This window comes from Coturnix japonica, chromosome 1, assembly GCF_001577835.2.
Source record: "Coturnix japonica isolate 7356 chromosome 1, Coturnix japonica 2.1, whole genome shotgun sequence".
Classification (NCBI taxonomy): domain Eukaryota; kingdom Metazoa; phylum Chordata; class Aves; order Galliformes; family Phasianidae; genus Coturnix; species Coturnix japonica.
The window spans coordinates 150,581,945-150,604,165 of NC_029516.1; the positions used below are offsets into that span (position 1 = coordinate 150,581,945).

The 22,221-nt window shown below is 36.0% G+C and overlaps 1 protein-coding gene across 12 annotated transcripts in view; it reads left to right on the top strand.

Moving 5' to 3' along the window:
• Positions 1-22,221, top strand: part of LRCH1 (leucine rich repeats and calponin homology domain containing 1) — a 101,570-nt gene that overhangs the window by 50,860 nt on the left and 28,489 nt on the right. For 6 of the 12 annotated variants that reach the window (XR_001552654.2, XR_001552655.2, XR_001552660.2 and 3 more), the window contains exons 4-16: positions 2,949-3,054; positions 3,571-3,707; positions 4,276-4,403; positions 7,838-7,922; positions 9,133-9,238; positions 10,711-10,823; positions 13,004-13,071; positions 14,047-14,133; positions 16,132-16,221; positions 16,329-16,365; positions 18,337-18,450; positions 19,172-19,219; positions 19,937-20,009. Coding sequence is in view for 3 of the 12 variants with exons in the window: in XM_015851781.2 (XP_015707267.1) it covers positions 2,949-3,054; positions 3,571-3,707; positions 4,276-4,403; positions 7,838-7,922; positions 9,133-9,238; positions 10,711-10,823; positions 13,004-13,071; positions 14,047-14,133; positions 16,132-16,221; positions 16,329-16,365; positions 18,337-18,450; positions 19,172-19,219; positions 19,937-20,009 (1,192 nt within the window). In the remaining 9 variants the exon portion in view is untranslated. The remainder of the gene's footprint in view (positions 1-2,948; positions 3,055-3,570; positions 3,708-4,275; positions 4,404-7,837; positions 7,923-9,132; positions 9,239-10,710; positions 10,824-13,003; positions 13,072-14,046; positions 14,134-16,131; positions 16,222-16,328; positions 16,366-18,336; positions 18,451-19,171; positions 19,220-19,936; positions 20,010-22,221) is intronic. The other 6 variants (XR_001552656.2, XR_001552659.2, XR_001552657.2 and 3 more) reach the window with 6 other exon arrangements.

Genomic DNA, 22,221 nt, shown 5'->3' on the forward strand with positions numbered 1-22,221 from the left:
TGAGTACTTTGAACATTTCCAGTGAACTAAGTTACGTTATTGAGATGGGAATGACTGAACTACGATGAAGCACTGAACTGAGAGCTGTATCTGGGTTGTTATATTTACCATGATGAAGCTTAGTTAATAAGGTGGTTGTTATTCTAGAACTAACAGAGGAAAAAAAAAAAAGATTAAATCATGCTGCAGTTGTTATTGCATGAAATGTTCAGCTGTGTGAGAGCAATGCCAGCCTGTATAGCATGTGGCTTGCAGGTGACACTACCAGGCAGCCCTTTGGCAGAGCATGATCTTGTTTTGGTACACACACAGTATTGATGCTGGCCTGGCCCAAGGGATCAGTCCTGAGAGGCAACAGACACCAACTGGCTGCATTCATTTCTTGGATGACCAGCACTTTGGCGAGCACCCTCAGTTTTTCAGTGTTTTATGGCTTTTCCTAGGCTTCTTGCAGTAAAATCTGAATACATAGCAAATGGATTTTATTGTTTTAATCTAACTTTTGAAACAGGTTTTACTTCTGTGGTCACTCTAGAGAGGTAACAGTAGTTATGCTGCAGACTAAGTCAGGTCTTTCCAATTAATAGTTATCTTCTTTCTCTTTTTTTAAATTACATTTTTAGAAACATTTTGTAGCTGTGACATTGAATGACTGGCATATTACATGCTGTTTATTTTTACATTTACTTTGAATTTTTAAGGTAGGGTTCTTCTGTGTAGTGCAATAGCCATCTTAAAGGCATTGAGCTGCATGCCACAGAAGTTGCTGTTAAATTTCAGGGAGCTTTACTTTTTTCTAATTGTGAGAAATTATCCATGTTGTCATGCCAGGAAATAACCAATGAGGACAGAATGATGTTAATGCAAGAAGTCTGACCTTCAGCAAAGACTAGCCCTGTAACTTGAGTAGTTTGGACTTGATTTCAACTGTCTGTGGATGCCCACCAAGTGAAGTTCCAAACCGCTAATGGTCACATTTCTCCAAAGTATAATTGGCTTGAAAAACGTAGGCATTTGACTTTGGCAATAACGAAAGCAACACTATCGAAGCAATTGGAAGGTTTAAGATAAATACTGTCACATATAGGCACATGAAGGATAATAACTGGGAATAATATAATAGTTCTCTCTATTTATGCATAATATTAAAAAAAAAAAAAAAGTAAAATCTAAAGTTGGGTTATTAGGATACAACTGTCTGTAGAGCTCTGGTGAATACTGACATGCTGTCATAAGAGATTAGTCTTTATGTGAATGTTTTGAGGCTATGCACTGCCAGACATTCCATTTGCACTTCCTTTAAAACTCTTTCCTTGACTCATTCTGATGTACGTGTAGGTGTACTTGATCTAGAGTTCCTCTACCACAAGGTGACTTTAAATTTCATTTTCTTTTTTGCTCTAAAAATGAGTATCTAATTAGAAACTCATTTAAAGTTTGTAAATTGAAAATAGGACAGCAAAGCTTTAAAAATAAATGATTTGGGAACATTGCAATTAACAGCCCCATAGTTATAGTGAAAGAGGCACTCATTAACTGGTGTTTTTAATTTCCTTGTGTAAAAGCTAAAATTTCCTGACTCTGTTTTGACGAGGGAAGGAAGTTTTGGCAACAGTGAAATTATGGAAAGAAACATCTCTGATAAAAAGAGTGTCATTGCCAGATCAGATCTTGCTATTACTGTTGGTTTTTATTAACTCACTTTTAGAACTGAAGGTACAGAGTTAATGTATTGCTTTTCACTAGTTTTAAAGCAGCCATCTTCAAGGAAATGACTTGGAAGTCTGGCTGACTTTTAGGAATTCTGTCATTGAAGAGCTCCCATGTGCCATGTAAATTCATTGTCTGACGCAATCAAGAATGTTCATGATCCCTCTGAAAGAGATATTTAAGGATTTTACCCTTAAACTCTTTGGGAAAATTTGGCATTACCCCACTTGGCTCTCGTATGATGGAGGGCTTTATCTAATTTCTATTCAGAAAGGAATGTGACTGAAACTGACAGATTACTTGGCATTTAACCACAGGTTTCAATGCCCTTCTGATTTCATACTGAGTTTAGACAGTTTGGCAGTACAAGTGATAGCTAATATGTGATAACTATCTTGTTTTAGGCTGACTTAAACTGATAAGTTGATTTTTATTTTTTTAGAATTAATTAATGGCAGTTTTGATAACTCAATAGTGATAATATCACAAAAATATCATACTTCACAGTAATGCTAGTGTATAGGAAACATTTCCTTAAAATAATGCCCACTTGTTTTGCAACATTCAACGTTCTAAGCTTAGCTCAACTTTACAGCAGTTATTCCTTTGGAAATGCTTAAATGAACATAGGTTCCAAGGCTCTTAAACCAGGTGAATTTAGCCATCAAAATCAGACCTGCTTAGAACCTGTCTAGAATAGACATCTGTAAGAATAAGCTTTTACAATAATGTGTTAAATACCTTGTAATAACAAGCAAGACCTGCCCTATTTTAGTGTGGCTTACTATTTGATCAAATACAAGCCTTTTCTGAGCATTATTACAGAAGGGTATTACTGTTTTCTATTTACTTTTAAATTTTGCTTACATATTTTCTCTAGAAGAATCTTTTTAAAACTCAAATTCACACAATGACAGTTTTATACATCATCCAAACACATTTCAGTTTATATAATTGTGTTGCTGAAATACTCACATGAGCAAAAAGGTGTTGAACATCTTAATCTGTTCTGAATGTTTGTACAGATTTACAACATTTTCAAAACTAAATAAATATTTGCTCTGGGTTGTGAATAATGTGTAAATATTTTCTCACACATCTTGTCTTGCCCGCTGAAGGCAGGCAGCAGATAGTCGTGTGTTTTATGTTTAACAACATGTTAAACTGGTAATAACATATTAGCTACAATTTCTCACTTTGGAGACAGAGGTTCATTATTTCTCTTTCTTTTGCTGTAGGATGTCAGCTGCAATGAAATCACAACTTTGCCACAACAGATAGGCCTGCTGAAATCTTTAAAAGAACTGAATGTCAGAAGAAATTACCTCGAAGTTTTACCCCAAGGTATGAGTTATGAAAAGATCTATAATAAAGACATTAGGATTTTTGGTACTTTGAAAGTCTTCTTTAGTCATGTGAGTAAGTAATAATAAAAAATAACTACCTTGTGTTGGAGTGTTTTCCATTTGAGTTCACTGTGTGACTGGAGACAATAATGTTAAAGATTTTAATTAACTATCTGAATGATTCTAGGTATCTTAAGCTGCAGAGATGCTTACCTGTGAATGCAGATAACTGTCAGCTGATTCAAAGTATTTTAAAATCTATTGTCACTTGTGTATCATTATCATTCTTTTCCTCTGTTCTGTACAGGAAAACAAAAAAATCCTGTCAGAATTTGTATTTTTTAAGAAGGGGGAAGGAAAGAGTCCTATATGTCCTATATTTTATTATGTGAGAAATAATAGTCCTTCTTTTTCTTTTCTGATGACACAAAGAAAAATGATTATTTAGGAATATTATTTTGTGACCAAAAATCAGTACAGATAGAATATCTTTTGTCTTTTCTGTTGCTTTTAGAACTAGTACAGCTTCCCTTGGTGAAGTTCGACTTTTCCTGCAATAAGGTGCTTGTGATTCCCATTTGTTTTAGAAAAATGACACAGTTACAAGTACTACTGCTTGAGAACAATCCTTTGCAATCTCCACCAGCACAAGTGAGTAACATTTGTCATTTGAATTGTGCCTTAACGTTGGGTGGATGAGAAAGTCTATAAAGTGTCGTCTTCTGCAATGGCAGGTGTCTAAACTCAAGTAATGACAGACATTAGTTGTGGATATATAAATAAGACAAAGTGTCCTATATTCTGTGTGTCTGTACAGTACTTGAACCAATGCTATTTTAGAAGTTATCTGTTGTTATCTGCCTGTTCATTTTGTTGTTCCTATCTCCACCTGAAACTTTAAGTGTGTATAATTTTGAAAAAGAAGGTTGTTGTATGTAAAATATGTTTTATTAATCATAATCCTTTATGAAAGAGTTTGGATGTTGCAAGATAAAATACATTATTTTGCTATTTTCTCTCTTAGAGTATCCATACTGGTACACTCAATTGATTCGTTTATTGAAGTTGTTCTTAATCATTTATTTAAAAATAAAATCTGTTTTCCTTTACATTATTGTGACCTTATGAGTTGGTTTTCAAGTAGTTTTACACTAAGCGAATTTTGGAATACATTTACTTTTTTCTACACATAAACCTATAAATCTTTTTTTCCCAACAGATTTGTACAAAGGGAAAGGTGCATATATTCAAATATCTGACTGTACAGGCCTGCCAGATTAAAACAGCAGACTCACTATATCTTAATGCCATAGAACAGCCACATTTGCCGCAACCTGTGGAAGAAAGGTACGAATAAAGATCAAACTTACTTTTCGCATGTAATATTTATTGTCTTGGAACAAAGTGAAAAATGGTTTTATCTTTAGCTTCTACAGTTTTTGCTGTTTAGGTTCCATTTAGACAGTTCTTTTCCAAGCAGAACTTTCTTTTGCTTTATTTTATTCTTGTGAAATCCTTATAAGGATTTAAAATAAAATGAAGTACTTTTAACAATCGATTCTGATTAAAGTCAGCAGCACATTAGAAAAGAGCTTGGAAGTAAGCCTTTGCTTAAATTTAACCTCCTACAAGTATACCACTGGAATATATTGAAAGTAATTAAGAGGGTAGTGTTGGAACTTCACTGTAAACCTATTGACATACTAAAAAGAAATTTACTTCTTGCTTTGTGATTTATGTGTTATCAGACTTTCATTATTCTGTTAGGCTTTCCAGAATGTCTTGAGTTAGAAGGGATCTTAAGAGCCATCTAATTCTAAACCCCCCCCCCCCCCTTCCTACAGTGTGTAGAGTTACCACGCAGCAGCTCAGGCTGCCCAGAGCCCCATCCAACCTGGCCTTGAAGGTCTCCAGGCATGAGGCACCCACAGCTTCTCTGGGCAGCTGTGCCAGTGCCTCACTCACTTCTGGGTAAATAAATTCCTCATAACATCTAATATAATTCATCTAGCAAAGGGAATTGAGTGGGTCTTAATATTCTTTTGATCTGAAATTAAATTTTATTATTAATTTATTTGGCAAAATGAAAGACAGTGTCTTTAATTTCTTAGATCAGTTATAGATAGGGAAAGAGATCATTTTTATGGGAATCTTCGTAGCTAATTGGAAAGCAATTAGTAGCCAGGTCTTTCTTTGCCAGCTGTTTTGGAGTCTCTCTGTCAGTCATCTGGTAAAGGGCTAGTACAGAGAGGATACCAGCTGATAAGTAGCAGTCCAGTGTTCTATCACAGAGTAAGTACTAAATCTAAAACAGATGCTTGAGGATGTACTCTTACCATTTAATCTTTATCTTTCTTATGATATATTTTATTCAGTTAATTACTTGAACGTGTATATGTTGTGTTCAGTTGGAAAATACAATGCTTTGCTTTAGAGAATTATTTCAAACTTCAAAAGGAAAAACACAGAATCACAGAATCACAGAATTGTAGGGGTTGGAAGGGACCTCTAGAGATCATCGAGTCCAACCCCCCTGCCAAAGCAGGCTCCCTACACCACATCACACAGGTAGGTGTCCAGGCGGGTCTTGAATATCTCCAGAGAAGGAGACTCCACCACCTCCCTGGGCAGCCTGTTCCAGTGCTCCGTCACCCTCACTGTAAAGAAGTTCTTCCGCACATTTGTGCGGAACTTCCTATGCTGTAGTTTCACCCCAACGTGGTTAAGATTTCCACAGCACTAATAAAAGTCACAGAATACCATAGATTCGCGTAATCTAACACCTCACCCTTCCCCTCTGTATCTGCCTGCCCACCCTGGCCCAAGCAAGAACAGGTTGCTGAGGTTCACATCCAGATGGCTATTGAATGTCTTTTGAGTTTACTGATAATAGATAATTGGAGATTAAGCTGAATCAGTTACCTTGTTCATATTAAAGTGCTTTTCAAAATTGCTGTGTTAATCTGAATTTAGGTTTACAGCTTTCAGAACTGCAAATGAAAAGGAAGTAAAGGAAAAAATATAGTTCACTGATGAGTGTACTGCATGTGTTGGTGGACTTTAAAATGAGAAGAGGTCATATTAGGTGATTAAAACAAAAAAAAAAAAAAAAAAAAAAAAGCCTGAAGAAATGGCAGTTGCAATTATTTTAGCCATTTTCTGAAAATATTAAATTTCATAATCTATTTTAAAGCCTCAAAAGGAGGTTTCTATGTTAATAATTACTCCAAGCTCCAGGGAGTTAACAGTTCGTTTTTAATGCATCAGTGGTTACTTTTAAATTAGTTGACTCCAGGATGGTTACTTTTAAATTAGTTGACTCCAGTTTGAGTTCAGCTAGTTTAGTTTTTCTGTGACATGGCTTAATTATATCAGTCAGACTCCTGTGCTACTTGACTAATAGTGAAATATTTTTGTCCATTGCACAGACAAAAGCAATAACCTTTAGGATGGATTATTCAGTTGTTTTCATTAATCCTTTTCAGGATGAAGCAAACAATCATTCTGTCATCTTACTTTACTACTAGCAGGCTGAAGATGTGTGGTTTGTATCCATACTGAGCTAGTTTATGGGTCCTGATGAAATGCATTCTAGAGTTCTGAGGGAATTAGCAGATGTAGTTGCTAAGCCATTCCCCATCATATTTGAAAAGTCGTGGCAATCAGGCAAAGTCCCTGGTGGTGACTGAAAAAAAGGCAACATTGCATTCATTTTTAAGAAGGGAAAAAGGATGACTCTGGGAGCTATTGATCTGTCAGTCTCACCTCTGTCAGGAAAGATCATGGAGGAGATCCTCCTGGAAGCTGCACATGAAATGCAGGGAGGTGATACCGGAGAACCAGCATGACTTCACCAAGGGTAAATGCTGCTTGACCAACCTACAGGCTTTTTACAGTGCTGTCACTGTGTCAATGGACAAGGGTAAAGCCACCGATATCATCTATCTCTAGTTCAGTAAGGTCTTTGACATGGCACTTGACAACATTCAGCCTTCCTAATTGGAGATATATGGATTGGATGGGTGGACTGTTCGATGGACAAAGAACTGGCAGCAGGATCAAGTCCAGAGAGTGGCGGTCAACGGCTGAATGTCTGGATGGAGATCAGAGATGGGCAGTGTCCTCCAGGAGTCAGTGCTGGGAGCAATATTCTTTAATGTCTTAATCAGTGACATTGACAGTGGGGCCGAGTGCACCTTCAGCAAGTTTGCAGATGACACCAAGCAGTGTGATGCAGTCAACACACCAGAGGGACAAGGTGTCATCCAGAGGGACCTGGAGAGGCTTGAGCAGTGGGCCTGGGTGAATCTCGTGAGGTTCAACAAATTCAATTGCAAAATCTTGCACCTGGCTCAAGGCATCTGTTGCTACCAATACAAACTAGGGAAAGGATCGAGTGCAGCCCTGCCAAAAAAGACCTGGGAAATGGCTTCAGGGTTAAAGAGGATAGACTTAGGTTGGCTGTAAGGAAAAATCTTTTACTGTGTGGGTGGGGGAGTCACCGGAACAGGTTGCCCAGTGATGTGATTGATGTCCTGTCCCTGGAGAATTTGAGTGTGAGGCTGGATCAAGCCGTTGGCAAACTAATCTCGTGGTGGTGTTCCTGTTTGCTGTAGGAGAATAGGTTTAGATATCCTTCAGAGATCCCTTCCAACTCAGAGGATTCTGTGATTTCTTCACTGACATTGATAATTGTTGGAATTTTTCTGCAAGTGAAAATGGGATGGAATTCTAACTGTACATGCTCTGATAGCTTTCTGTTGTTTTCTGTTCACATCTAGCATTGATGACCTCTACCCAAGTAAAAAGGACTCAGATTCAGGTGTTGGTAGTGACAATGGTGATAAGCGTTTGTCAGCAACAGAGGTAAGCTGCCCCTTCCTCCACACTCTTATTTCTTAAAATGTGTAGCTATGTTTTTAGCTGTGAAAACTGTACAACCATGTCCACTGCACGAGTTTCTCACTTACAGAAGTTTAAAGCAAAGATAAAAGAAGACCGGGAATTTTTTTCCAGTTTTGTATCTGCGTATTTGGGAGATAGCAGTGAGATACTTAATCACAAATTGCTAACAACAATAGAGAAAATTCAGTACAATTTCTGGCCAGTTTTAAGTGATAATCTAGAAAATAGAGTCCAAACCAGAATGCTGTCTACTCTGTCCAAACAAAAAAATGCTATATAAATGCTATACATCTGGCTCCTTCTTACTAGTTTCCTCTCTGATTTCTGAATTTCTCATGTGGGAAGTAGAGTTTTCCCAGTCCTGATATTTTCTGTGGTGTTGTGGTTATGGTAGCTTACTGGAGAGCAGGAGCTTCAGAATCTTTGCAGATCTTCATATGCATCCATGCTGTGTATTTCCATGCTCTGGCAGTTAGGCAGTGCTGGAAATAAGCCTTCAGAATTTTTACTGAGGTTTTTCTGTGTGACTGGGCAAAGAAAAAGGTTGACTTCCTGAGAGTAGTGTGTTGTACTTAGCAGTTACAGCTACACGTTTCCTAGAATTTCTTTCTGAGGCTCTACTCAGCTGAACAGAGCGCTAATTCCTGGAAAGTAATTTCTTAGGTACTCAAATGAGCAGTTGGAGTTGGTAATTAGAAATAAGTAATTAATTTGAAGTTCAGTGATGATCTGCCTAAAACATATAACTAAAAGAATTTGTGGTCTGACTTGAGTATGAAAAACGAGGCCTCTTCCTACTTAAAAACATATATATTATAACTGCAGTAATTTTCATGTGTTTTTCTCCTCCTTTGAGGAAAAGTCTGTTGCTTTTGACACTTGTTTGGAAAGAATCAAGCTTAGATACTGAATTTGCAATTGCTGCCAAAGCACATAGAAAGTGAATCCAGCTATACTCTGTTAAATACAGAAACAGAGATAAACACAGTCGTCGCTAATTATTTGGGCAAGTCTTTACATCACTGTATGAACATGCAGTCCATTCAAAGAGGCTTACAAACTATTTTGCCATTATTACACTTCCTGAAGTTGATAGCTTTTTAGCGAAAGCGTGCATTTTTGTTAGTCTTGGATTTAATATGAAACTGTTATTTCTCTGATTTATTCTTAGCCGTCTGATGAAGATACTATCAGCTTTAATGTTCCAATGTCAGACATTGTGGAAGAAGATCAGGTTGTAAAGGAAGATTCAGGTCACCATGCTAACTCAAGAAAAGGTTGGAATGTTAAAACAGTGGAAGTTAAAAACAGGAAATTTTTGTTGATAAGTCTGTATAAGACTGTAAATGGAGTCTGAAAGTGTCACAGCACAGCGAGTACTGATTAGTCTTTCAGTCTAAAAACATGAACTTTAACTTTGAACCTTCATCATTACCACTGTTTTTCACTGGGATATTCAGTGTTTGATTTCATTCTGGATAAGTAGCTTAAGTTGATTTTTCTTGCTGATATTATAATCAATCATTAAGAAGTTTTATAATTAATTTCTTTGTAGTAAATGCCTTCTTATCCAAGAGGCTTTCAGGTATGCTTATGCAGTCAGTTAAAACAGAAAAATGTCTTACTTATAGTTTACTTATTTACTTATACTGAGTATCATCGTTTTCTGTGATGGTTCCAATCAACTTCTTACATCTTGTCTCAAGGGTTAATAAATTCTGTTTCTCACTAGAGGAAGAAAAGTGAGTCAGTCTGATCTAGGGGGAGGTGTCCCTGCCAGTAGCAGGGGGGTTGGAGCTAGGTGATCTTAAAGGTCCCTTCCAACACAAATCGTTCCATGATTTTAAACCACGCTTCAAAGTCAGTAATCTCAGCGTCTAATAACTTTACTTAACCAGCTCAGATTCTGAATTAGCAATGTATAAAAGTGGAGTGACCATGCTTCCAAGTCAGTAATCTCAATGTCTAATAACTTTACGTAACTTACTCAGATTCTGAATTAGCAGTATATAAAAGTGGAGTAACTGTGTGTGTAGTTATATCTATATTTTAGTGATGTTACACCTTCATTCATGTTATCTATGTGCTGATAAAAGATGGTTCCTATGATCTGCACATACTAATGATAAATTGCAGGATAATGTCAGTGAACTGGAAACCACATAAATAGGAGATCAGCACTTCATGAATGTTTCGTGCTAGATTAAATGAATTTCAGTTGAAATTCTCATAAGAATGTTGTAATATGCAACTCACATAGTAAGACTTGCATCCTGCAGAGTTTATCATCCCACATGAGAAAGTAAATTATGGGATCAAACTGTTTCAAGCAAGAGGATTAAAGATATATATAGACCTAAAAACAGTGTAATTAAACAGTGGATTTGTCTTGTTTGCAAGGCTGAGTCATTCTGACTTAGAGTTTTGGGTGTTTGTTACAGCATCATAATTTCTAAGTTGCGTAAAAACTGCTCGTCAGCAGCTGAGACATGACTGATGCGGTCAGTGCTTGTTGTGCTGTTTTTGATCTATGTATTGAGCAAAGGATATTGATTTATTAAAACTTCGCAATGAATTGGCGTAATTCCCTTGAAGGCAAGAGTCTGAACTTTTTTGAGGTTTTTTTAACATGGTTTGAGATTAAACTCGAACTTGTTTGGTTTTGAGCACATAATTATAGAGTTCTCACAAGTAACAAATTTTCAGCTGAACCAGAAATAATTTTGTCTTCTTTTATTATTGTTTTTAGTGGAATTCCATCAGGGATCTTCTCACTTGATTGTCAATGATAAATCAAGAGAAACGGGAATCCGGTTCGATGAATCAGATGCTCTTAGTACAGAATTTATGAGCTATATCAAGGTAAGTTTATGTTCTGTTCTTAGTGGCAGAAAATATTTTCACCATTTCCTAAGTATAGAGCAATCAGGAGTGGGGAACTGCAGACATTTGAATGTGTAAAGAACAGAGGCATAGCATTAACATGACAAAGAAACAAACACCCTTGTCACTGCTGTGGTTTCTGAAGACATGCATCCTGTTAGTTATCAGGAAACTTTATTTACTCAGTACATACATGTTGCTTATTATTTCTATTACAAGTACAGATCTGAACTCAGCAGCCTTTAAGGTGACAAATGATTTATTGCCTAGAATTTCACTGACTGAGAAATATTTATGCTGAATATTTAGGACATAATGAGTTACCTTTCATTGGCTTGTTCTTTACTGATTTATTTTCTAAAAACTTGCTGGAAAAAGGTTAACACATTGGTACACATTTGAAGTGAATGAACTAGATAGAAGGGCATTAGAATACTTGCATCTTTTCCTGACAAATGTAGAAGTACAGACATCAGAAGTTGACAGATTATAGTCTGTGTGTGCTTGTTATTTGCTTGTTCATGTCCATTCGTCATCTTGATTTTCCTTAGCAAATACTATTCGCTTGGGAATAGCCTCTGTCACGTAATCAGGTAGTATTATATAAAATAATGTGTAGTAATGTGTAGGTTCAGTAAAAGAGGTTAATGTATTAAATGGCAGTATGACAGTATTGCTAGAGCAAGCTCTTGGATTTTTCTGTGTTATCTTCTTAATATTATGGTGGTTGAAAGCAGTAGCTGATGACTTGAACAGATAAGTGCATCATTTATTATTATTATTATTATTATTATTATTATTATTATTATTATTATTATTATTATTATTATTATTATTATTATTATTATTATTATTTTCCCAGTGGATTTTGAGCTCTGGACATTTTCCATTTGCAGATTTGAGTCAGTTGTATTCTTTGGTTTATATTTACTGCATTTTGAGACTTCTGAAAATGTATTTCTGGTTAACAAAACCACGTGTTAAATCAGTACCAGAGGTAGTGCAGAAGAAGTATCTATATATACTGTAAGGTAGTATCTATATAAATATGCCAGAGGCTGAGATTTGCCTTCTAGAAAAGTTCTTAGTTTTTTTAATGCACAAATCTTATGGGAAAAATCATATGCTTCGTTTCTGTATTAGTAACTTGAAAAAAAAAACCAACAATGAGAAGAATGGCTTTATTTGTTCTGCTAAGGATTGTTACTGGAAATTGTGTCATCCTTGGGGAATGTTAAAGGAGCTGGTATACCCCTCAGTGACACATCTGGCAGAATTGGATAGTGTTTATTGGTACAGGGTGATGCGACAGATGTGCCAAGCCCATGACACAAAAAAAGGATAGGCTTGTTCTCTGCTGTTTATTCTCCACTAGTATAATACACTTCTACTCAGAGAGCTGCTGTCATTAGTGACAGCTGAATTACTTCAGTACTTCATCCAAGAAAGAGAAATTTTCAAAATTTCTTTCCTGTTAAAAATGTAAATGAAATCATAAATAAGGAACTTTAATTTTCTAATACATGGCATTTCACAGTTACAAATAGGACAGTGGAGGCTGTGATTTATTCCTACATCGCATCATAAATATCGGGCCAACCGATTTGAATTGTAACGTGTCAGTTTTGCTTTGATTGATTGATTGATTTTTTTTTAAACAGAGCTGTTAAAATTATCAAGTAGGAATCCTATTAATAGTTATGGATATATCCTATTAATAGTTAGGGATTAAATAGGTAATTGTTAGTTTGTATATTTGGAATTTCCTTGCCCTGTAAGTATAGCTGTTTGTGGGAGGAGAGCAAATAAGCTGAGAGCTAGAGTTGTAATGAATTGAATCATTGTTGGCATGCACAAGTAAGGCACAAATGAAATCTGGGACATAGAATGAAGAATTCTCATGCTACTTGACTTTGTTTTAACAGTTAAAGGAGGGTAAGAGCTGTTGACCTCAATAAAATCTCAACAATGAAAATAAGATCATGTAATGAGTATCTTAAAAGGGAATAGAGCGAAGTGTGAAGCAGAAGTGTTGGATTGCTTCAACTAGCCACCCTAAACTGTTAAATAAAATAGGTCAGTGCTTAGTCTGAAAGGAAAACTTATCTACTCACTTAATTGCAAAGTTCAGTTCTTAATATCTCTTTGTCTGCTTACAGAGCAGAGCAGCAGAGTGTGATGAATTACTGAGAATTGAAGAGGACGCACAATGGCAAACAGAAGAAATGTAAGTATTTCTTTGTCTGTAAGTAATTCACTGTATCATTTTTTAGATGATCAAAACCGGTGTTTTCTTCTCAGTTCATAGTTTTGTAGACTTAAAAGCATACACCAGTGCAGCTTTCTGTGTGTGAATGTGGTGTGCTATATGTTAAAGAAAGTGGGTCTTAGCTTACAACTAATGTATATGTGCTAATAAAGCTGTAATTTGGCATTTTTTAACCAATGTAGAGCCCAGGTTTTTAAATCAGGTATTTTGATGTGCAGTAAAATCTAAAGCACAGCATTTCTTTCCAAAATCTTTTTTCTTATTTTGTCATAAACTTAGCCCTGAAGCAGTCAATGGTTCATAGGTAGTAGTTCAAGTGCAGTGTAAGTGAACATCAGTCAATGATGAGTGTTCATAAGTAAGACAGATCTAGCGTGACAGTGCACTGTGAAGTTCTCACTTCAGAACAGTGGAGTCCTAAAGAGAGAAAAATAAGCATGTTCCCAAAGTTGGCAGAAATATCAGATGATTTTTTTTTTAATACATTAAAAAGAAAGCAACCAAAAACAAATCAAATCTTGAAAAGCAGAAGAAAGCATGCTGTGGTCTGTTCAAAAGAATCATCACGTTTTGTAATAATACATGTGGTGAATGTGGTTAGTAGGAGTCAGCTTTTGAAGTCGGTCTGTTTAATGGACATGCAATGATCTTAGTTTCTTAGTTCATCATGTTTGTTTATGTAAGTGTGTATTCGTTTAGAAAGTTTTGTTAGAGGCAGAGTGCTGGTGATTTTTTCTGAAGTCACTCTTTACATAAATTTAGCACTTGCTAATTTGCACAGAGGCTGTTTTTACCTTCCCGCTGTATTAACTGCATGCTTAGTTAGAAGGTAGAGTTCACAAATTGAAAATGAGACAACCCCTGATAATTGCTGTTCTACCTCTTTTTTTTTTTTTTTTTTTTTTTTTTGAATGCTTTTGTTTTCTATTATAGAATAAATTTGTCAGAAGAACAAACTATTGATATAGCAATGATAGAACAACTAAGAGAAGCGGTAGATTTATTACAAGATCCCAACAGGTATGCTTAAAATAGCAGGTGTCTTATGTATTTATAACTTTCATTGAGTTTCCTGTAGAATAGTCATATCTCTTCTAGTCTGTACAAACTCCTCTTCTTAATACTTAAGGCATTGTGTTGGAACTGGGGAAGGTTTTCTGTCTCTGTTTCATCCCATCTTACTGGGATGCATAAACAAGGTACTTGAGGTAGTGATGAAGTTCTGGTAGTCTTCCTCTAAAGTAAAAAAGAGAAAAAGGAATAGGCTACTAGTGATGGTATTTCTCCTGGCTATGGAAGGCAAGGCTGTATAATTTACATGCGTCTTTTAAGTGGCTGAGGTCAGGTGGAATTACTCTGGGTCTGTAAATAACAAAGGATCAAGTATATAAAAGAAAATTAAACTTGTCCTGCTTGAAAGAACTGATGAGTGTTGCAGTTACTTCTGTCCCTGTGCTTGCTATTGCTTTCTGTTGTGTGATCCCTTTCAAAAATTAAGCTCATTTTAAAACTAAGAAACTAATTTTTCATCCTTGCTTTTATGATGTAGCTTTTTTATAGCTATAATTCTCTGAAGAATGGACACCTCCTTATAATCCCCAGTCTAAAAAGTCTTTGTTTCTCCTTCCTTGGCCAGTTCATGTAGCCATTTCTTCTTATGACTACACTGTTCTGTAGCTTCAAAGTCTGTTTTGATATTGCCTTTTTCACTTAGCATATTTTTCTGCTTTTTAGGACTGAAGTAAACTCTTGTTAGTTTTTCTGGCGAAGGAATTATCTGGCTTTATTTTAAATCATGCAGAGAATACCTGAATTCTTGAACTGAGTACTAAATAGTTAACAAAAAGAAATCATCTAAATTGGAAACAGTCCTGCGGTTTCTGTGAGATAAAATTCTGTTGCTTCTGTATCTCATCTGAAACTTATTAGTTTTCAGGAGAAGTGTTGCAGATAAGATTGAAAAATTGTCTGGTTTGTGGGAATGTGACAGTAAAAAATCTCTTAGCCTTTATAAAATTTGTTACTTTGTTTTTTGTCAGATAATGCCTTGACATTTCCTACATTTATTTTTTGCATAGGAAATTTCAAAAGGCAGTGAAATACAGACAATCTCGATTTCTCCATGCATGTTCAGATGTGCTTTCAATAGTACAATAGTATATGAAATATGGCTTTTAAAGATGACTACAAATATCTCATGCATGTATTTATTTTTGCTTTGTCAAGTGCTAAACAGGCCATTCAATTGTCTGTTTGTTTTATGCTAACAGACTCCTGGGTGCCTAGTACATATCAAATGAAGCTTGATTTTTGCATTCTCTGTCTTGTGGATGCCTAATCATTGCTTGCAGCAATGGGCTGAAACAGTAGGTGATGCTGGAGCATACCTAGCACACACTGATTAGAGCTCCATATAGAATATATCTACTACTGTTGTTTTCATTTACAAACATGACTATTTAACTTGTGAAATAGGACCACAATGACTGTACAGTTTAATGTTCTGCACATCTTCTGTGCACATTAACAGCAATTCAGTTCAGGAATGGAAAAGGATATCAGGCTCAATCATTACCAGTATTTTCAGATACTTCCTTCACTCTCTTTCCTGTATTCTTTGCTTTATTTCAAATTGTTGGCTATGAGGAGTTTGTTGCTGGTCTGCTTTATTTTCATGCATTGTAAATTAAATTTAGATATTTAAACAGGGTTTTGGATCTTGTTTAAACACAGGATGCTAGAGGTTGAATGTAGATACCTTCAGTATTGTATATGATGACATGACTTTGTAGTAAACAGGTCCCTTTGTTTTGATACAAGTCATTGCTCAGAGTGATACTTTGCAGATATTAATAGTGGTTTGACCAAGATGGCGACACTTTTATAAGAAATAAAATAGAGCAGGTTGATACCACGAGTAAAAATATTTTATATATCCATTTGTTTGAAACTGAATACTGAACATAATGATTACCAACGCTATACCCCAGTGCAATGTTTTTATTTCAAACCTTACAGATTAAGCATGGATATTTCTGAAAGCAGTGATGTGAATCTGTATCCCATGGAACCAGCAACAGCTTTAGAATTTCAGGAATCTACAGTAAAGTGTGTTTATCTACCTTTTTTTTAAATACAAAAACAAAAGTATTTGTTCAATTCTTCGAGTTTCTACAAAATAAATTACATATTCACATTTGTTTCTTTATACATAGCAGTCAAATGCAGATGGAGATGTCCTCCCTTGGTCAGGTATGTTTATGAATATATTACAAAGTTTTTGAGGGGTAAGACAGGAAATGAGCCAATAATTTCATCCATTTTTAATCTACCAAGTAAGTACAGGAAAACTGTGGTAGGGTGGAGGACACAGCTAATTCTTCAAAATTTTAATGCAATTGTTGTTCATGTATGTGTGTGTATACATATAGAGAGAGATTATATATATTTATGTATATATATAATGTGTTTGTGTGTTTATGGACATATATATACACCCACACAAACACCTTATTTTCTGGGTTTATCAGTTACTTTTGCATGTTATTTTTTTCCTTTTTTTTCCACTCAGTTTGTAGAAAGGCAGTCATCTTTCCATACAGCCATCTTTTTCATGTATTGTGTTGACTATGAGAGTCAGTTGCTACTGCTCGCAGCTCAGCTATGTGTATTCTTGTACTCTTCCAATATCCCTACTCTAGCATAAGAAAACAATATTCATTAAGGATAATTCCAAAATGCTTTGTAAAAGAATTATTACTCCTTTCCTAATGTGCTGTCACCATAGTTACGGAGGGAGTATATGAATTATGATTTGGAATTTATAGTATGTTATGTATTGCTTGTTACTTGAACTGTATCTTGACTGGTGAATTAGTATTCTTTATAGAATACAGTAGTTCACTTGGAAGGGACCTGCAAATATCATCTGGTCAACCTGCCCTTTTTGAGTCTAACCAAAAGTTAAAGCATGTGAATCAAGCATTGTTCAAATGTCTCTTGACTGAGGCCAAGCATGGGACATCAACTGCCTCTTTCAGAAGCCAGTTCTAGTTTTTGATGACTCTCACAGTAAATAATTTTTTTTTAATACCCAGTCTGAAGCTCCCTGGCACAGATTTGTGCCATTCCCACAGTTTCCTGCCATAGTTTCTCCAGAGCAGAGCCTGGCACCTCCCTCTCTACTACCTCTCCTCAGGGAATTGCACAGAGCAATGAGATCACTTCTTGGCCTTCTTTTCTCCAGACTGAGGACCACCTGTCCTCAGTTTCTTTTTGTAGGACAAACCCCCTAGTTCTTTACCAGCTTTGTCACCATCTTCTAGATGCTCTCTAAAGGACCTTAGCATCTTTTCCATATTACAGAGCCCACTTGGCTGCCAGGGCACACTGCTGGCTCATGCTGAGCCTGCTGTCACCAGCAGTCTCAGATTCTTTCTGCAGGGCTGCCTTCCAGACATATGTCTTCCAGTCTGTACCTGTGTCTAACATTGCTCTGTCCCAGGTGCAGAGACTGACATTTACCTTCATTAAACGTCATGGCATTGGTGATGGCCCAGTGGTCTGACCTATCTAAATCTCTCTGCAATGCCTTATAATTGTCTTGGGAGACAACAGCATCTTTCGGTACAGCATCACTGGTCATCTTGGTGAGGATGCATCCAACTCCTGCATCCATGTCATTTGTAAAAACATTGAACAGGAATGGCCCAAGGATTGAGCCCTGGAAATACCACTAGTAACTTTCTGCTAGCCAGTTCTAGTCCTCCACTTAATACAACCCTCTGAGCCATTTCATTGCCCAGTGTAGCATGAACCTCTTTATCTCATGGTTGGAAAACTTGTCCAGAGGGACACACTATGAGGAGTGGTATCAAAAGCTTTAGTGAAATACAGGGAGACTACATCTGCTGTCTTCCCTTTGCTCACCTAATATGATCTTATGGAAGGAGATTGGATTACTAATACAAGACTTCCCCTTTATGGGTCCGTGTTGAGTATACCTCATAATAGCTTTCAATATCCTCCAAGTAGTTTATTTAGATTTACATAACAACTGGTCTTTTAGCACTGGAATTGTACTTATGTAGTGTCTGCTTACTTTTTAGTTTCCTTTTCATCACAGTACTTGTCAGAAATACTTCTGATGTAATAATGTTATGTAAAAAAAGATACAGTTCTATTCCCAGTGATTCACAGTCTAAAGAGTATTATATCTTGCAGAAAGAAAATGCTGAAGAGGAACTAGAATTTCAGAGGAGGAGGGAATTAATTATGGAGAAAGCCAAGAATGAAATGAGAACATGTGAACAGGGTGAAAAATGGTCATTGAATCAGGTACGTAGTTGTCAAGATACAATAAATATGGAAACATTTGGAATGAGTCACTGTCTTCTATTCACTGGTAAGGAAGTTTAAGCACTTTAGGATTCTTGGTAGCGGGATTTTTTTGTTTGTTTGTTTCTGTTTTTCCTTTTCCTAAATGTAAATGGGATGTTAAGTAAGACCTATCAGGAAAAAGGCTGAAAATGATGTATTTTCTTCTAATAAACATTATTGTCAAAAATAAGTATTATCAGAGTCCGATCTTTGATATAATAAACCACCAGGTTTTTCCCTTAGTCCAGATAGCCCAGCTTCCCTCTTCAAACCTGTATTTAAAATCTTTACTCCTCTATTAAACCCTTGCTAACAGGTAAATTACAAGATCTCCGAAACAACGTTAGATAATGCACTTGAATGAACAAAGATTTATGTTGTACAAATGCACTTATGAATCAGTTAAGACTGCAGCTAAGAAATTAAAGACAAATTAGTGCAAAGAATTTCTACAGGAAGATTTTAAAATGATATTTCATTTAGTCTAGCATCAGAATATATATCAATTGTGAAAAATGTTTTGGTAAAAAAACCAAATCAACACAATGTTGAAAAATATAAATGTGAAAAGTATTAAATATAAACGAGTATCTGGCTGTCGTGATTAGAATACTCTATAACAGTGTATATGCAATGCATTTGTTGAAAAGATCTTTTTTCTTTCTGCCGAATCATGCAGAATGACGTAATTGTTTGGAATACAAGTGGCCAACCCTCTCACAATGAGGTAAGATGATAGTGCACATTGTTTGTCTGCAGTATGTGGATGGTCAGTAGGCTCCTTATGGATTCTACTTATTTTCTGTACAAAACCAGTGTTTCTTCCTCTACTTTACACTTTATATGAGCATCTCACAAACTCATGAGCACCCAGTTTTTTATGACGGTACTCCCATAGTTTCCATTCTCATAAATTGTTTTTTAAATGGGACTTGTTTTTTGGAGTTTATAAGACTTTTCCTTTGTTATTGTTATATAACCATCATGGTTTTACTGTGAGTTCTATGATTAATTTCCACCTTTCTGCATTTTAGGCAGAATTCAGTGTTGTAGGGAAAATAGCTAAGCAAAATGGTAATTCTGATTCAGTGAAAGAAACACATCTAAGTTTGTTCTTCTTAATGTACTGTGCCACAGAATTGTATGTTGAATGGAAACAAATGGTTTTGTGGGAGAACACTGAGAAACAATCACACCTTATTTATAGTTAGGGTCAATATGCTGCAGATTTAGTCAGAAGCTTCAGCTTCTTTTCCAGTAAATGAGTGAGTAAATGAATGGTATTGGGTTAAACTGGGAGATTGTTACAGATTCAAAGCTCTATGATCAGAGCGTGGTGAAATAGTTGTAGCATGCTGTATTGTTTTGTATTTTATTCAGTCAGTTGTGCTGTGATAATTCTAGACATTGCTCTTATTTCAATTTATGTTCTTAAATTATACAGAACAAAGATAAAAGTCCAACGCTGTCTCCTACTACAAACAGCACAATCCCTTTTGGCCTGAAGCCACGATCAGGTAATGTGGGAAAGAAAATCAACAAGTTTTTCTACTTTTTCACATCTGTGCTACTAATAGATATTTATATTTTTATTTTTTCTTACATATTTTCAATGATGAAACACTTTCTGTATTCTGAAGAGTAGAACAGTAAGTCTATAAGTTTGACTTGAGATCAAATTTATAACTGTTTAATGCATATACATTTTTACCCCTTACTGATAAATCAGGTGTTTATAAATTATACACACTCACTTAAAAATAAATACACATTTTATACACATATGTGTATGCAGGATGTTAAAATATGTTGGTAAAATAGTATGTGAATAATCAGGCTTGTTTAGAAGATGCTTATGCATCGTGTAAGTAGTGGTTAAAGGAAGATGAGATGCTTTCTTCAGCCAGCAACTGAGTTTAACAAATTGGCACTGTACCAAATTTGTATTACCATCATTAACATGGAGCACTTAATGGGAGGGGAGTTGAAAAAAGTAGCTGGGAGTCAGCAAATAAACTGTTAATGTATTTGAGGGCTTCCTTTAAGAGCTGGACAAGCTATGGGTAAACTCTTCTTCTCTGTGCTAATGTGGTCACTACTGATCATCAGTGCTGTTAAGTCATGTCACCTCTAAAGAATGACTTAATATTTTAACTATGCTTCAGCATTTGGTGGCTGTAATTCTGTTTTCTCACATTCACCACAAATGCTTTTAGTCAAATGCTGGTAAACCACTACAAGCTTGTCGCTTCCATAACAATGTATCTTGGCAATAATGGCAGCAGTTTCATGTTTGAATGCATTTTAAGAAATTGTACCCATAGATTTGTTTTTTTGAAAGGTTTACAAAGAAAAGAACCAACCTTGTTTTGTGAAGAAAACATTATAAATTTCCTGCATTGATAGGATATAAAAGTTTGGCTGATCTGTTCATTTGAATTTCATAAACTCTGAGTCTATTCTTTTTTGTTCCTGATGCTTTAGAAATAGAACTGTTTCTTAACATACAAAGTATGGATTAAATGATGAGCAAGTGAGACCATTCAGGACTTGAAAAGACATCAATTTAGTAATATTGTTCAGTCCAGTGGCAACTGCTAGAAGAGAGACATGCAAGGCAATGTCAGAATATAGGCTTTCATAGTAGGTAGCCTGTGCTCTGCTGAACTGCAAATGAACTCTTCTGCCAGAGACTGGAAGCAGTACTGTAGGAGAAGAATGCAAGACTGACTTTGTCTTCAAGTTAATTTAACACATTTCCTAGTCTTGGCATATCATTTGTCTCAAGACATTTTATGTCTAATGACTGTAATACATAAGGGGAAAAATATACTTTCCAAAAATAGTGTAGTTAATCTTTCTTAGAGAGCTTCCAGAAGGACTGGATTGTGGAGATTGCAGTCTCCTGCAGCATTCCTTCAAGGCTTGTGATGGGAGACTCAGACCTGTACAGCTCCTCCAGTTCCTCCATATATATTGAAGCAATGTAACCTCATTGAATTCTAACGTCAGTTGATTATAATGTGCTGCTTTGCTGCTTTGTACCAATACAAATTAATATATTTGAATCGCTGACGATGCCAATACTATAATGTTTGGTCACAGCTGTGGGATATAGAAAACCCATTTATCTAAATTTGTTTTCCTTTCCATTATCATACACTACAGAGTCACCAACTGAGAGCCATTTCTGCAGTCTTTTACCTCATTGCGTGCAGTTTCAGTGATGTTGCCTTAGATTTATACTGTGCTAAGGCAGTTGAATTTGATAATAGTAAAACTTGAAGTCCAACATCAGATAAAAAAGCAGTATATTAGCTATGTAATGCAATATGGCAAAATAAAACCTTGCAATGCGGTAGGGATACTGCATATTACAGAATCACAGAATGACCCGGGTTGGAAGGGACCTCAAGGATCATGTAGTTCCAACCCCCCTGCCTGGCAGGGCCACCAAACATACACATTTACTACATCAGGTTGCCCAGGGCCCCGTCCAACCTGGTCTTGAACACCTCCAAGGACGGGGCATCCACAACCTCCCTGGGCAGCCTGTTCCAGGGCCTAACCACTCTCCTAGTGAAGAACTTCCCCCTAACATCCAACCTAAATCTTCCCTCTTTTAACTTAAAACCATTTCCCCTAGTCCTGCTATTGTCATATTGTTGCCTCCCATCTTGTTGCTCTGTAATTGGAGTAGAAGTAGTTTTGAAATTTGTTTTGTCAGCA